Source organism: Eptesicus fuscus, chromosome 13 (genome assembly GCF_027574615.1).
Source record: "Eptesicus fuscus isolate TK198812 chromosome 13, DD_ASM_mEF_20220401, whole genome shotgun sequence".
Classification (NCBI taxonomy): Eukaryota; Metazoa; Chordata; class Mammalia; order Chiroptera; family Vespertilionidae; genus Eptesicus; species Eptesicus fuscus.
The window spans coordinates 67,703,594-67,720,101 of NC_072485.1; the positions used below are offsets into that span (position 1 = coordinate 67,703,594).

The 16,508-nt window shown below is 49.1% G+C and overlaps 1 protein-coding gene across 1 annotated transcript in view; it reads left to right on the top strand.

Annotated features, from left to right (window-relative positions):
- The window catches only part of LRP4 (LDL receptor related protein 4), a 62,145-nt gene that overhangs the window by 29,454 nt on the left and 16,183 nt on the right, over positions 1–16,508 (top strand). Inside the window, exons 10-29 of the mRNA XM_054725711.1 lie at positions 447–572; positions 764–898; positions 1,293–1,418; positions 1,766–1,996; positions 4,322–4,478; positions 5,363–5,580; positions 5,720–5,896; positions 6,276–6,398; positions 8,079–8,287; positions 8,454–8,535; positions 9,316–9,421; positions 10,303–10,504; positions 12,066–12,255; positions 12,344–12,475; positions 13,378–13,518; positions 14,138–14,224; positions 14,331–14,502; positions 15,107–15,269; positions 15,391–15,616; positions 15,960–16,263. Of these exons, the coding sequence (XP_054581686.1) occupies positions 447–572; positions 764–898; positions 1,293–1,418; positions 1,766–1,996; positions 4,322–4,478; positions 5,363–5,580; positions 5,720–5,896; positions 6,276–6,398; positions 8,079–8,287; positions 8,454–8,535; positions 9,316–9,421; positions 10,303–10,504; positions 12,066–12,255; positions 12,344–12,475; positions 13,378–13,518; positions 14,138–14,224; positions 14,331–14,502; positions 15,107–15,269; positions 15,391–15,616; positions 15,960–16,263 (3,307 nt within the window). The remainder of the gene's footprint in view (positions 1–446; positions 573–763; positions 899–1,292; positions 1,419–1,765; positions 1,997–4,321; positions 4,479–5,362; positions 5,581–5,719; positions 5,897–6,275; positions 6,399–8,078; positions 8,288–8,453; positions 8,536–9,315; positions 9,422–10,302; positions 10,505–12,065; positions 12,256–12,343; positions 12,476–13,377; positions 13,519–14,137; positions 14,225–14,330; positions 14,503–15,106; positions 15,270–15,390; positions 15,617–15,959; positions 16,264–16,508) is intronic.

Below are 16,508 nucleotides of genomic sequence, written 5' to 3' on the forward strand. Positions count from 1 at the left end.
CTGCCTTTCTCAGTTACCAGTGTCAAATCCAGGTGCATTTGTTGACCTGCAGCCTTATGGCCTGTAACACAATATCAGGGCTATGGGTTTCAATAGCCTCTCAGCCAGTACCTGATGCTCTGGCCTGGTGAGCAAGGACTGGTTTCTGTGGCTGAGATTCCCACCCCCACTCCCCTAGCCACACCAGGTGCCGGGCATACAAATACACTCTCATTCTGTCCCACATCCTCACCATCCACTGTGGTGTCCTGAGGAGAAAACAAATGCAGACATTTAGCCAGCCCTGTCTGAGCTGTTTCCTGCCTGGGACCCCAACCCTCCCACCTTGAGTCTCATCTGTCTCCAGCTCGCCTTAGAAAATGACAGGCTCCCATCCTTTTGTTGACCCAAGCCCTGCCCTGCTGTGACCTGACCCTCCCTCCGGCCTTCCCTCCCTTCTTCTCTAGGAAGCCCCCAGTGCGCCTCGGACCAGTTCCTGTGCTGGAACGGGCGCTGCATTGGCCAGAGGAAGCTGTGCAATGGGGTCAATGACTGTGGTGACAACAGCGACGAAAGCCCACAGCAGAATTGCCGTGAGTGTCCCCAGTGGGCGGGCCTGGCCCATGGTTTGTGGCTGAACCCCACCCAGACAGTTCAAAGAGACTCCTCCCTAAGGACTCCAGCAGCCTCGGGAGCTGTTCTTCGTGGTCCAGGTGGAATGCCAAGTTGGCTCTCTGGGGGAGGATTCTGGGCTCAACTCCCATCTCTGGCTTGGCTGGCACAGGGCCCCGGACGGGTGAGGAGAACTGCAATGTGAACAACGGTGGCTGCTCCCAGAAGTGCCAGATGGTGCGGGGGGCAGTGCAGTGTACCTGCCACACAGGCTACCGGCTCACAGAGGACGGGCGCATGTGCCAGGGTGAGCTGGGACTGGTTTGGCGCAGGGCCAGGATGCTGGGCAGGGGTGGCAGACAGGCAGCTGTGTTTCCCATGGGTCAGACATTTGACAGACATGACCTCATTTCACCCTAACAATAACCGTAAGAGGTAGGGATTGTCCCTTCCATTTCACACATGGGGAAACTGAAGCTCAGAGAGGTTAAGTAACTTACTGAAGGCCACAGAGCTGGTGAGTAGTTGGGATTCCAGCCCAGGTCTGCATGACTTTGAAGCCCTTAACCACTTGTTATCTAGCCTTCCCACTAGGTCTAGAAAATAGATGGGCATGTGGGCAGGGAAGCAACTAGTCAGCCAGGGAGTGGGGGTGTGAGGATGGCAGAAAAAAGAGCTCCTGACCTGCCCGGTCCCCACAGATGTGAATGAATGTGCCGAGGAAGGGTATTGCAGCCAGGGCTGCACCAACAGCGAAGGGGCTTTCCAGTGCTGGTGCGAGGCAGGCTACGAACTCCGGCCTGACCGGCGCAGCTGCAAGGCTCTGGGTAAGGGGTGTTGGCATTTGGCTGGGTGGGTAGAAGTCTGAGTGTGGAGACAGCCAGGTGCTCCAGTGCTCAGCAATTTGCTGAGAGCTAGAAATATTTTCAACTCAGGAAAATGGAGCTGTGAGGTGCATTTTGGGCCCTCCAAAAAGCCTTGCTGGGGTGCGATACGGTGGGCTGGGCTGGGGGAGTACACTTTAGAAGCTCCCACATTTTTAGTACTGATGCCGGCAGCTTGGGATATGCCCTAATGGACCAGGGATGCCATCTGTCAGCCCAGAAGCTGGGGTGCATGCTGAGGGTGCAGCTCTGGAGGCCAGTGGGGGCCCCATTTCTATGCCATGTCCCAGGGCCGGAGCCGGTGCTACTGTTCGCCAATCGCATCGACATCCGGCAGGTGCTGCCGCACCGCTCTGAGTACACACTGCTGCTCAACAACCTGGAGAATGCCATCGCCCTTGACTTCCATCACCGGCGCGAGCTTGTCTTCTGGTCAGATGTCACCCTGGACCGGATCCTGCGGGCCAACCTCAATGGTAGCAACGTGGAGGAGGTTGTGTCTACGGGGCTCGAGAGCCCAGGTAGGAAACCAGGCTCTGTGGGGTGGGGCAGGGCCACACCATGTGGGAAGTAGCCATGGATAGATCAGGCTAGAGATCTGTAAACCTTGGGCAGCAGAACATCTTTTTCTTCCAGTGAAATTTTGCATGGAACTAATATTGATAACATTTGTTAGTATACTTTAATTTTGTAGGTTCAGATTTTTGTCATTTGCTTGTTATTGAGGTCAATGAGTTAGAATCATGAGACCATTATGATGAATGCAGTCATTTGAAACCAGAGCTTTATGGATGACAGTTAAATTTCTATATCAGCTTTGCATCCAGCTTAATTCTGAAATTTGTTTTGATTGCTTGGTATTAAAAGTATTCTGAATGCCTGGCTGGCGTGGCTCAGTGGTTGAGCGTCAACCTATGAACAAGGAGGTCACAGTTCAATTCCCAGTCAAGGCAGATGCCCAGGTTGCTGGTTCAATTCCCAGTGGAGGGTGTGCAGAAGGCAACCGATCAATGATTCTCTCTCATTATTGATATTTCTATCTCTCTCTCTCCCTCTCCCTTTCTTTCTGAAATCATAAAAAATATATATTTTTTTAAAAAAGAGTATTCTGATTGAACCAGATAAATACACTGAGTGGCCAGATTATTATGATCTCTGAACGCATAATAATCTGACCACTCAGTGTATATATATCTACACTAATAAAAGAGAAACATGCAAATTGACCATACCTCCACTATGCCCACAAGCCACACCCACCAGCCAATCAGGAGCGAGTATGCAAATTAACCCAACCAAGATGGCAGCAGCCACAGAGCGAGCAGGAGGCTTGGGTTGCCCCGGCAATGGAGGAAGCCAAGCTTCCCGCCTGCCCTGGCCGGCCCTGGCCTCCACTCAAGGCTACAAAGTTTCAATTATAGAAGATAAATAAATCCTAGATACTTGCTTCCAGCTGGCCTTGGCCTCCGCTCAAGGAGGTGTTGAAAAAAAAAAAAAAAAAGGAGGGGCTGGGACCTTGGGTTGCCAGGCCAGGATGGGATGGCAGGGGCCGTTGAGGGTAAGCAGACCAGCATGGGGGCCAGTTGGGGGTGAGCAGGCTGTCAGTTGGAGGTGATCAGGACAGTGGGGGGGGCCAGTTTGGAGTGAGCAGGCCAGCGGGGAGGGCAGTTGGGGGTGAGCAGGCTGGCAGGCAGAGTGGTTAGGGGCAATCAGTCAGGCAGACAGGCAGGTGAGTGGCTGGAGCCAGCAGTCCCGGATTGTGAGAGGGATGTCTGAGTGCCGGTTTAGGCCCGATCCCTGTAAACTGGAAGTAGGACATCCTTCAAGGGGTCCCAGATTGGAGAGGGTGCAGGCCGGGCTGAGGAACAACTCCCCCCCCCATGCACGAATTTCGTGCACCAGGCCACTAGTATGTGTGTGTGTGTGTGTATATATATATATATATATATATATATATATATATATATATATTAGAGCAGGCGTCCTCAAACTATGGCCCGCGGGCCACATGCAGGTGTTTTTGCCGTTTTGTTTTTTTACTTCAAAATAAGATATGTGCAGTGTGCATAGGAATTTGTTCATAGTTTTTTTTAAACTATAGTCCAGCCCTCCAACGTTCTGAGGGACAGTGAACTGGCCCCCTGTTTAAAAAGTTTGAGGACCCCTGTATTAGAGGCCCGGTGCATGAATTTGTGCATGGGTGGGATCCGGCCAGCCTGGCCAGAGGGAGGGGACGTGGGTGGTTGGCCAGCCTGTCTGCTGATCGAACTCCTGGTCGAGGGGACAATTTGCATATTAGCCTTTTATTGTATACACTGAGTGGCCAGATTATTATGCGTTCAGAGATCATAATAATCTGGCCACTCAGTGTATATCCAAATGTCTACAGATGAAAAAAAGTCATAGCTTACTTGGCAGTTTTGGGCCATTGTACAAGCAGGTGAAGTGGATTGGAATTCAGTATCAAGCACAGTTGACTCAAATGATGGATCTTCTGAACTGCCTAAGCTAAATTTGCAAATCGCTGAGCCAGTGCAGTGTAGGGCCCTCGGTGTGGTTCAGGGAGCCAGAACTCAGGAAGTGGAGTAGGGTTGGCTAAGAGGAGGAAATGCATGATCTGGAGCAGTTGCTTGACTTTTCTGTGCCTCACTTTCTTCACCTTCATGGGTTATAGTAGCCAGCTCACAGACTTGCTGTGCTGATTAAATGTATGTAAGTGTATGTAAAAATGGTTAATACGCTGCCTGGCCCAAGAAACTGCTTCGTGCCAGAGTTTACTCTTGTTACTCTGGCACAGATAACCCGGACTGGATCCCTAGCAATTTCCCACTGCCTCTTTCTACCAGGAGGCCTGGCTGTGGATTGGGTCCACGACAAACTCTACTGGACCGACTCAGGGACATCAAGGATAGAGGTGGCCAACCTGGACGGGGCCCACCGGAAGGTGCTGCTTTGGCAGAACCTTGAGAAGCCTCGGGCCATTGCCTTGCACCCCATGGAGGGGTGAGTGAGTTGTGTCTCAGTTCCTAAATCCCTCTTGCAACCTCTAGGGACAGTTCCCAGGCCACTTGGGCCAGACTTTATTGGGTGTTAAGAGCATGGGCTCTGCACCCAGGCACACCTGGGTTTGAGTCCTGGCTCTGCAGTAGCTGGCTGTATGGCCTTAGGGTAGTTAGTTTATTTCTCTCTCTCGGCCTCCATTTACTCATGTCTACGTTGGTGATTAGAAGCATACCTACCTCTTAGCTGTGTGGAGATTAAATGAGATGATGAATTTTAAATGGGATAACACATTAATTAAATTATAGGTGTTTATTTTTTATTATTAGCTCATAAGGTTCAGCTAATTAATAATAACTTTATTATTAGAAGAAAAGTCTTCTGAAATGGAAGTTGTTAGCCTCTGGCTTTTGAAAATTCAATGCAGTCAATTGAGGGGAGTGTATTCTAAGATCCTGCAGTTGTAGGTCAGCTATTTTAGAAACTGTGTGTGTGTGTGTGTGTGTGTATGTATGTATGTAAAATACAAAAGACAGTTGCGGAGAATGTGACAGAGAAGTTCCTCTTCTAATATTACGTTAGGTGGTCAATTCCATGAGGGTTGGAATTTTTGTCTGTTGTTCACTGCTGCACTCCCAGTGGCTAAGATAGTGCCCTCCCCATAGCAGATATTGCAAACAAAAAATTTGCTTGATGAATAAATGCCCTGTCTAGAGACATTTAAATTAAAACAGCTAAAAAACACTCTCTGGACCAAACAAAATGTATCTCCTGCCAGTTGGGGTCCCTTATGTTTACTGGATAAAAAAGCTGCTTGCCTATTACTATCCCAGTTAACTACCCACCCTCTACTGCCTGTCTCTCAATGTCCCATTCTCTCTTCCCAGTACCATTTACTGGACAGATTGGGGTAACACCCCCCGCATCGAAGCCTCTAGCATGGATGGGTCTGGACGCCGCATCATCGCCGATACCCATCTCTTCTGGCCCAATGGCCTCACCATTGACTATGCCGGGCATCGTATGTACTGGGTGGATGCTAAGCACCACGTCATCGAGAGGGCCAATCTGGATGGGAGTCACCGCAAGGCTGTCATTAGCCAAGGTGAAGTCCTTCCTCCCTCTTCTTCACCTCTCATCCTCTTTTCCCCATCCTGACTGCCCAGAGCCTTGGCAGCGGGTGAGAATTGTGCAGGGGCCAGGCAGGCCATGTCTGGACTGAGGTTCTCTTGGACTTTCCCCAGGCCTCCCGCACCCCTTTGCCATCACAGTGTTTGAAGACAGCCTGTACTGGACGGACTGGCACACCAAGAGCATCAACAGTGCTAACAAATTTACTGGCAAGAACCAGGAGATCATTCGCAACAAACTCCACTTCCCCATGGACATCCACACCTTGCACCCCCAGCGCCAGCCTGCAGGTAAAAAACTGCCCACCTGGTGAGCCTCTGGTGCCTCTGAGAACCTTCCCTGCACCTGTCACGGTTGCCATTGTTTCTGGCCAGGAAATTTGAGGTTGGCACTGACGTGGGCTAATTCCTCCCTCTGCTGGACAGTTAAGGTGGTACAACACCAAGATTCATGAAAGACTCATTCAGTTTCCCTGTCCCTATCTAATTCATGCAAACATTTATAGAGCGTCTCCTGTGTGTCAGGGGTTCACAGCTCACAGCTGAAGCCAATATAAAAAATAATAAGACATAGTTCCTCCCTCCAGGGAGCACACACCATAGCCAAACCCCTAGCCTTGGGCCCACCTTTAGTCTTACCTGACCCTCCTGTTCTGGGCTCTTTGAGCAGGGAAAAACCGCTGTGGGGACAACAATGGAGGCTGCACCCACCTGTGTCTACCCAGTGGCCAGAACTACACCTGTGCCTGCCCCACTGGCTTCCGCAAGATCAGCAGCCATGCCTGTGCCCAGAGTAAGTGGGTCTGGGGCACCTGCCTCATTGGATGTGCCATGTGAGGGGTTTGGAAGGAACAGGGATACGAGTTTAAAGGATTGCCTGTTATGGGGAGGAGCCAGGCTCCTCATGTAGCCCCTGGAGAGGAAGACGTAAGAGGCCAAGGGCTCCTGGGTCAAAGCTGAGGGCCCAGTAGTAGTTGCTAAAGTTTCAGTGACAACACCTAGTCAAGTATGAATACCTGCAACCAGGCTTCTGTATCATCTCACCAGGTAGGATACTTTTTCTATAGGCAGCAAGAAGGTTCCAGGCCATTCTAGAAAGCAGGGGAATGGTTTCCTATCTCTTTACCTTTAGCCTCACCCTGTTAAAGAGTTTTTTTCAGCCCCTAAACCAGAGAGCCAAGATTAGGGCTCTGATGATGCCCGGTATACACAGGCCCTGGATAAATATGTGCCTAACGGAGAAAGACAAATGGGACTCCCTGGCCACTCCCTGAACTGCTACTTTGTCTTCCTTTAAGCTCTTGCAGGGGCCTCGCCTTGAGAGGGTGGACCTGTCTAGCTCAGAGCCACAGGTGACTTTTCCTAAGAATAGTCCAGAGAGGAGTGATGGAGGCATGTGGCATCACCAGCAAGGGGCCTGGGAGAACTCTTCACACACCAGCAGCTTCCCTTACTTACTGCCCTGTACCCACTGACCCTCTTATCTCTGGCTAACATCAAATTGCTCGTGGGATCTAGGTCCTTTCCAGGGATTAGAGAAACTATTCAGAGGAACAGGGGCGATACTTACTCAGCACACACTGGTTGAGAACCTAGTTCCCCTGCTTTCTTTTGTGCCCAGCTCTTCCCATATTGTCTTAGTGAAGTGCAAGAGGTTTCCCTAGGATTTTCCCTTAGGGATTTCCCAGATCCTAAAGGAAGACAGTAAAGTTAGGCAGGAAATGCCTATTCAGGCAGCAATGTATCCTGGGAAACATTTGGACAGTACAGAATAGAGGCAGGGGGTGGAAAAGAGCAAGAGGGGGGAAGCTGTGTGGCCAGGGCTGCTGCTCTGGAGTCAGACCTGAATTAAGTCCCAGCTCTGGTGCTTTGTAGCCAGGGGATCCTGCACAGGTTACTTGACCTCTCCTAGTCTCAGTGTTACTCTCTAGAAAATGAGAATAAGAATAACACAAACCACAAAGAGTTGCTACGAGGGTGGAGGAGTCAAGGCAATTAAAGCACCAGGCTCAGTGCCTGGCGTGGAGTGAGTGCCCAGTGAACAGTCACTATTGACTCAAGTGAAGAGAAGAGCAAGAGGAAGGGATCTAGATGATGGAGTGCATCAGCCAAAACCCTGAGCAGACATAGAAATCATAGGGGTCGGGGTGAGAGTCAGCGGCTATGTAGCCAATGCACTGAAGGAGATGGAGCAAAGAGGTGAGGAAAGTTGAGATGAACCTGACAGACACTTAAACAGGATGCACTGCTACGCCCTGGGGAGAGTCTATTTCCATTTGATCCTAAAGTCTGATTCTGCCAGCATGGGCTGCCCAGTGCTCAAAGGGGGCCTGAGGTGTGAAGCGTAGGGGACAAAGGGCACCAGGTCCCAGGAGGTGTGATTGAACCAGATGTCACACAGGTGAGCGTCTATGTCTGTCACTGTTATTGGATTTAGAGCATTAAAAGAAGACCCCTTTCGGCCTTTGATCAGGTCTTGACAAGTTCCTGCTTTTTGCCCGAAGGATGGACATCCGTCGGATCAGCTTCGACACAGAGGACCTGTCCGACGATGTCATCCCACTGGCTGACGTGCGCAGTGCTGTGGCCCTTGACTGGGACTCCCGGGATGACCACGTGTACTGGACAGATGTCAGCACTGACACCATCAGCAGGGCCAAGTGGGATGGAACAGGACAGGAGGTAGGGCCCAGTGTGGGCCCAGGCCCTCGGGCAGGGCAGAGATTAAGGGGTAGCATCTTCCCTCTCCTGGGTAAGGGCTTCCCATACTTTCCCCAGTCTGAGAATTGGTGACATTTAGGCCCCAGAGCTAAGTCGAGTTGATGATATAGCTTTGCTTCTTGCCCAGGTGGTAGTGGATACCAGTTTGGAGAGTCCAGCAGGCCTGGCCATTGATTGGGTTACCAACAAGCTGTACTGGACAGATGCAGGTATGTACTGGGTAGCCATGGCCTGGCTCTCTGGGACTCCTCTTATTTAAAATCCTGCCCTAAGGTAGAAGGAGCCCAGTGCCCCTCCTGGACCACTTTCTATCTTGACCTGAGGTCCTTGGAAGGTCAGGAGTGGTTGGGCTGCTGCAGAGCTAAAGCTAGAAGCTCACATTGATGGTTTGGCATTTGCCAATCAAATGGCAGCTACTTCTGCTAGGTAGCTGATGCCTGAGAATGTTTTGAAGCATTACAGATATGGCAACTGTGCCCTTTGATTTCTCCAATCACTGTGTTGGTAAAATGGGGATTTTCTATCATCCAGGTGAGTTTGGGAGGCAAGGGGAATGCCTTAACCAGAGCCACTCAACGTGTGGTCCCTGTCCCCACAGCATCAGCATTACCTGGGAACTTGTTAGGAATGCAAATTCTCAGACCCTACCCCGGACCTGCTGAGTCAGAATCTTTGGGGGTTGGTTCAGGCACCTGTATTTTCACAAGCTTTCCTGATTCGTATGCGCACTAGAGTTTGAGGAGCATTGCCTTAAATTATAGGCAGAGTGGGTTGCTTGTGTTGAGGAAGTGTTGCTGTTCAATTAAATGGAACTGGTCATTTCCTTGAACTTCTTCTCAAAATTCAATTCATTAACTATCCATTGTACATCTACCACAAAGTATTTCTTGAGCGTCTACTACATGCCAGGCTCCATGCTTGGGCATGGAAGGTAAGAGGGTGAATGACCAAGACTAGAGTTAATATCTTTGCCCCCTACTTCTTGGTAGGGACAGACCGGATTGAAGTGGCCAACACAGATGGCAGCATGAGAACAGTACTCATCTGGGAGAACCTTGATCGTCCCCGAGACATTGTGGTGGAACCTATGGGCGGGTGAGCACCTGCTCCTTTGGAGTGAGCCCCACCCACTTTCCAGACCTGAGTGCTAGAGGGGAGTCTGGAGGTAGCAAGAGCGGCCAGTTCTTTGGGAACACCAGGAAGCAAGGGCAGCTGTAGAAGCCACAGAGCATAGTGACAACTCTGTCTCCTCAGTGGACAAGGAAACCTTTACATCATTCCATCTTTTTATTTTTATTTTTTTTATTTTTGGTCTGCTTATAAAAGTAACTTGTTGTTGAAAAAAATAGATAAATGAATCTGTGGAAAGTAAAGATTCCCTATAATGTCACTCTCCAGGAGTAACCATTGTTAACAGCTGAGGGTATTTTTCCCAGGCTTTCTTCTACGTGTATATATACATTTGGTGGTGGTGGTAGTGGTGGTGGTTTTGGTATTACAACAATGTCTTACTGCTTTGTACCTTGGTGTTTTCACATGGCTATATATCTTGGATATCTTTCCATTTGCTTATGTATATTATATAGATCTTTCCATGTGATGATATAGATCTATATATTGTTCTTCTTAATGATTATATCGAATGCTGTTAAATTTACGTACTATAATTATTTAACTCATCCAGTTGAGGAAACATTTCTTATCCCCCATCCTCATTTCCCCTCTTTCTTTCTTTATTCCCCAATAGGCCTTCTTTTCTGAGCACTCCTTGAGCCATGGGCTCTGCTTTTATTAAGACTCTGTGATAGTGATAGAAGATATAAAATCTTAGACAGCTCTGAGCCCAGGGCAGGGCTGGAGACTGAGACAGGAGGCTAAGAAGCTATTGCAGACAGGAACCCTAAAACCCTAGGTACTCTGAATCCCCACTGGGTGTTAACTGGAAGGCTTATGAGACCTCCCTTGTCTGTGCCCAGGTACATGTATTGGACTGACTGGGGTGCAAGCCCCAAGATTGAACGAGCTGGCATGGATGCCTCGGGCCGCCAGGTCATCATCTCTTCCAATCTGACCTGGCCTAATGGATTAGCCATTGACTATGGATCCCAGCGGCTGTACTGGGCTGATGCCGGCATGAAGACAATTGAATTTGCTGGACTGGATGGCAGCAAGAGGAAGGTAAGGGTGGCACTAAGGCATCTTCCCACAGCCCTGACAGCCTTTAGGGCATCCCTCCTGGCTGGCAGCTGACAGGAGCTAGGGGGACCTCAAGGGGACCCAGTATGGGATGTATGATTTTTCTCTAAGGCTGTGGCTGCCCTTCAGAGCCCAGGGGGCCCTTCTGTGCTTTCTGATAAAAGGAATCTAGGAATTCATGTAGATCATGGGCTGGGGATATAAGTGATTTCCTAAGAAACGTAAAAACTAATACTAATTAACCACCAGTTGCACCATGATCTCTTTCTATTTGTTTTTGTTAATATTTATTTTGGTATGTCAAATTTACAGAAAAGTTGCAAAACACAGTCAAAAGAACCAATAACTAACATTTTGCCACATTGTTGTATTATTCTCAGTCTCTATTTCTATCTATAACACATACACACACACACACACACACACACATTATTACTTTTCTGAGCAATCAGAAATTAAACTGGAGACATCGTGTCCTTGACCTCAAAATATTTCAGTGCATATTTCTTAAGAACAAAGACATTGTCTTACATAATCACAGTACAAAGGTCAAAATCAGGAAATTTAACATTCATACAACGGTACTATCTAATCACAGTCAAAATTGAATTTCACCGCCAATTGCCCCAATGATGCCCTTTATAGCTTTTCTTTTTCCTTTTTCTTTTTTAGTCCAGGATACAATCCCGGGTCACAATTGTGTTTAATATCACATCTCTTCAGTCTCTAATCTGGAATACCTCCTCAGCCTTTTTATGTCTTTCTTTTTTAATGTTTTGTGTTGTTTTTTTTATTTCAGTGAGGAAGAGAGAGAGAGAGAGAGAGAAAGAGAGAGAGAGAGACATCAGTGATGAGAGAGAATCATTGATCGGCTGCCTCCTGCAAGCCCCACACTGGGGATCGAGCCCGAAACTGGAGCATGTGCCCTGACCCGGAATTGTACCATGACCTCCTGGTTCATAGGTCGACGCTCAACTACTGAGCCACACAGGCTGGGCTTTGTGTCTTTCTTGACCTTAGTATTTTTAAAGAGGAAATGCCAGTTATTTTGGTTAGAATATTCCTCAATTTGTCTGCCATTTCCTTGTGATTAGATTCAGATTATGTGTTGGGAGTAGTCATACTACATTAAGTGAAATCAAGTCCTGAGTTCTCAGTGTGTCTCGTCAGTAAGGCACAGATCTTGACTCATCACATTATTGTGATATTAACTTTAATTGAATCGTTAAAAGGATGTCCATTGTAAAGTTGCTGCTTTTCCTTTTGTAATTAATAAACAATCTGTACAGATATTTTGAGATTATATAAATAAAACATGACCTTTTACAATCATCACACAATGCTTGGAACCAGGCATTATCACAATCCTATCACAGATTGGCAGACTAAGGCGCAGAGAGATTTGATAACCAGCTCTTGCACAAGGTCACACAGCAGGCAGTAGTGGCCAAGCTGCGTTCCGGCTCCTTGCCTGAGTGCTCAGGCACTGCTGAGTACTGTGGGACCTTGCTGGGGGATGACACACGTGCTGGGTCCCTGGTAGGTGCTGATTGGAAGCCAGCTCCCCCACCCGTTTGGGCTGACCCTCTATGAAGAGCGCATCTATTGGACAGACTGGCAGACCAAGAGTATCCAGAGCGCTGACCGGCTGACGGGGCTGGACCGGGAGACCCTGCAGGAGAATTTGGAGAACCTCATGGACATCCACGTCTTCCACCGCCGGCGGCCCCCAGGTGAGCAGCCCTTGGCCCGTACCAGGTTCTACTTGGCCTCCCTGTGCTTTAGTCCTCATTGTTGACCCCTCTCCTCCTCCCTTCCCAGTGACCACACCATGCGCTATAGAGAATGGTGGCTGCAGCCACTTGTGTCTTCGGTCCCCAAATCCCAGTGGCTTCAGCTGTACCTGCCCCACGGGCATCAACCTGATGCCTGATGGCAAGATATGTTCACCAGGTGAGTCTTAAGCATCAGAAACCTGGAGGGAGCCTGTTAGGGAGGGGCAGTGGCTCTCTTCCTTCCCTGTAGATGGACTCCAATGTGGTCTGAGAACCCGTGAGTCCTGGTGCTTCTAGAGTTTTAGGGGAGAGACAGAGCTTTTAGAAAAGAGGAGAGGTCCAGGACAGAGGCCGGGGAGCAGGTAGACAGGATTGGAGGCAGGCCCCAACTAGTTCTTATGGTGTCTCCATGCATTTTCATAAAAGATGCTCCTCTCTCAGACACTTTATTTACATCTGTTGGAAAATTGTCATTATATCCTGATTTGGTTAGAATAAGTTACTTTAGTCCCAGCTGCCCCAAATCGCACATAATAAATATTAAAATGTAGGATATCTACAATGTAATGGTGCTCCCCTTAGAGGAGGTGCTTTTGTGAGAAGCAGGACCTGGCTGCCCAGGTTTTGGAAGTCAGTGTTTCTCCCTAGGGGACGCTGCATGGTGGGCTGCGTTGGAATTCTAACTTCCCAGGAAATTTAGTTAGAAAGGAATTGTGAATTGTGCCTCCCAGGCTGGGGGAAAAGCCCTCTTGAACTTAACATGAAGTTCTCAAAACTTCATGGTAAAGGGTCCTTCAAAGAGAGCCCTTCTATAATATTAATAAAGAGCTATCATTTATGACTGTATCAGACTCGCTCTACAGTGCTGTCTGTACATGATCTCTTTTAGTCCCACAGCCACCCAGGTATGGCCCCCATGGTCCAGATATTGATTCTGATACACAGATTAAGTAAGTTGTCCAGGATCACTCAACTAGGATCTGACAGAGCCAGAGCATGAACTTCAGTTTGCCTCACTCCAAATCCTCTTCATGGCTATGCTAGGGTGACTGTCCTTTCCTTCTCTCCCCACCTGGGCAGGCATGAATAGTTTCCTCATCTTCGCCAGGAGGATAGACATACGCATGGTGTCCTTGGACATCCCTTATTTTGCCGATGTGGTGGTACCAATCAACATTACCATGAAGAACACGATTGCCATTGGAGTAGATCCCCAAGAAGGTCTGTGTGGCCCTCCTCTCCCCTGGCCTTCTGTCCCTGCCCTCTAGCAACTGCTATCCTTGCTTTCCTTACCCTCTCTGCCTCCTGCTAAGAACCTGGGGGCGCACCATTCCTTCTGGCACAATGTCAGCCCTGTCTCTATAGCACTTTCTCTTTGGTTATGAGGGCAAGGTTTCTGGCCTTCTTCTCCCTCTCTGCCAAGAGCTATCCTGCTATGACATTTCTACATTTCTTTTTTGTTGTTTAATCCTCACCCAAGGATATTTTTCTATTGATTTTTAGAGAGTGGAAGGGAGAGGGAAAAACAGAGAAATATCGATGTGAGAGAAATACATCAATTGGTTGCCTCTTGCACGTGCCCCGATGAGGACCCTGGGCCGGGGAGGAGCCTGCAACTGGGGTATGGGCCCTTGACCAGAATCGAACCCTGGACTCTTTGGTCTGCAGGCCGATGCTCTATCCACTGAGCCAAACTGGCTAGGGCTACATTTCTGTTGATTTCCTTGCTACAGGTTACAGGGCTCTCTGACATGCACTGGTGTCTCAGGGCCTGAGTCAGCTGTGCATGTCCCTTTGTGGGGGTAGAGGGTCCAGGCTGAGCCAAGCCTTCCCTTTCCAGGAAAAGTGTACTGGTCAGACAGCACGCTGCACAGGATCAGCCGTGCCAATCTGGATGGCTCACAGCACGAGGACATCATCACCACAGGTGGGCCTTGCTCCCAGCCCAGGGACCGCCTGTCTGGCTACAGAGCTAGGAAAATAGCCCATCTGTTTTAAGGCAGGAGCCAGTGTGCTCTCTTGACTTCCTGCAGGCCTGCAAACCACAGATGGGCTCGCAGTGGATGCCATTGGCCGGAAAGTATACTGGACAGATACTGGAACCAACCGGATTGAAGTGGGCAACCTGGACGGGTCCATGCGGAAAGTGTTGGTGTGGCAGAATCTTGACAGCCCCCGAGCCATTGTACTGTACCATGAGATGGGGTGAGAGCTGGCTCTGTGACTGGTCACAGGATGGGTCAGCTTGGCTAGGACTAGGGATGGGGTGAATGTGGGCAATGGAGAGCAAGCGCGCTTCACAGGGACGCTGAGAGTGACCTTCTGCGGCTGTTTCACTCTCTATGACTCCTTTCAGAGTGGCAGCATAGTGTAGAGGTTAAAAGCATGAGCCTTGGACTCAGAAGTCTGGGATTCAAATTCCTTCACCATTTATTAGCTGCATCTGTCACTTTAAGTTCAGTGTTTAACCTCCCTGATTTTCCTTACCTGTAAATGGAGATGAGTCACACCTTGTGACTCTTGTGAGGTATAAGTGAGATAATATATGGAGAGTACTTTTTCTTTAATAGTGGTAAAAAAAAATATTAATTTACCATCTTAACTATTTTTAAGTATACAGTGCAGTTGTGTGAACTTAATTCACATTATTGCAAAGCAGATATCAGGAACTTTTCATCTTGCAATATACCCATTAAGCAACAACTCCCCTTTTTGCATGTAAAATTTTTTCACAGGCTTTGGCATATTATAAATACCTACAATATCCAGGCGCTGAGGGAATAACCAGCTAGTATTCTTCTTTGCCCAGGTACATGTACTGGACAGACTGGGGAGAGAACGCCAAGTTAGAGCGATCCGGGATGGATGGCTCAGACCGGACAGTGCTCATCAACAACAACCTGGGGTGGCCCAATGGCCTGACTGTGGACAAGGTCAGCTCCCAACTGCTTTGGGCTGATGCCCACACCGAGGTGAGAGTCCTGCTCCTGCTGCTTCCCAGGAACATGGGAAGACGGGAGATGTCTGTTTGGCATCTGCACCGAGAGCTCCTAGTTTACTGATAACCAGTCCTACCCTCTCCTTCCTCTACAGCGAATTGAGGTCGCTGACCTAAATGGTGCCAGTCGTCACACACTGGTGTCACCTGTGCAGCACCCGTATGGCCTCACCTTGCTCGACTCCTATATCTACTGGACCGACTGGCAGACTCGGAGCATCCACCGTGCTGACAAGGGTACTGGCAACAATGTCATCCTGGTGAGGTCCAACCTGCCAGGCCTCATGGACATCCAGGCTGTGGACCGGGCCCAGCCACTGGGTGAGAAGACACCCTAGATCTGTGAACCAGAGCCTGTGGCTTTCTGGGGTTATCACAACATCAGAGAGCACAGAAATTTCTTTATAATCATGGAGACAGGGACCTATCTAAGCCCCTTCCAGGATCAGGCTGTGTTCCCTTCTGGTATGGCTGGTACTACAACTACAGCATGCTGTCGCTTTCAAAGGACCCGTGGAGACACTCCTGCCCCTTCTGCCTCATCCCTGCCAGGCAAACCCTGTTATTTAGAACAGCCAAAAATCAGGCACAAAAACTTTGTAAGATTCAGACAATATTCCAGGCGGGGTGTCCAAACTCATGCTTCTCTCTCTCTCATCACCAGGTTTTAACAAGTGTGGCTCGAGAAATGGTGGCTGCTCCCACCTCTGCTTGCCTCGGCCCTCTGGCTTCTCCTGTGCCTGCCCCACTGGCATCCAGCTGAAGGGAGATGGAAAGACCTGTGATCCCTCTCCCGAGACCTACCTGCTCTTCTCCAGCCGTGGCTCCATCCGGCGTATCTCACTGGACACCAGCGACCACACAGATGTGCATGTCCCTGTCCCTGAACTCAACAATGTCATCTCCCTGGACTATGACAGTGTGGATGGAAAAGTCTATTACACAGATGTGTTCCTGGATGTTATCAGGTATGAGTATCCCTGAAACCTCCAGAGGCCACAGGCCTCCTTCCAGGCCCTGATGGGTGAGGTTAGGGTCTGTGTTCACCTCTAAATGGACTCAGCGAGTTGACAACTTAGATCAGGGGTCCTCAAACTTTTTAAACAGGGGGCCAGTTCACTGTCCCTCAGACCGTTGGAGGCCAGGACTATAGTTTAAAAAAAAACTATGAACAAATTCCTATGCACACTGCACATATCTTATTTTGAAGTAA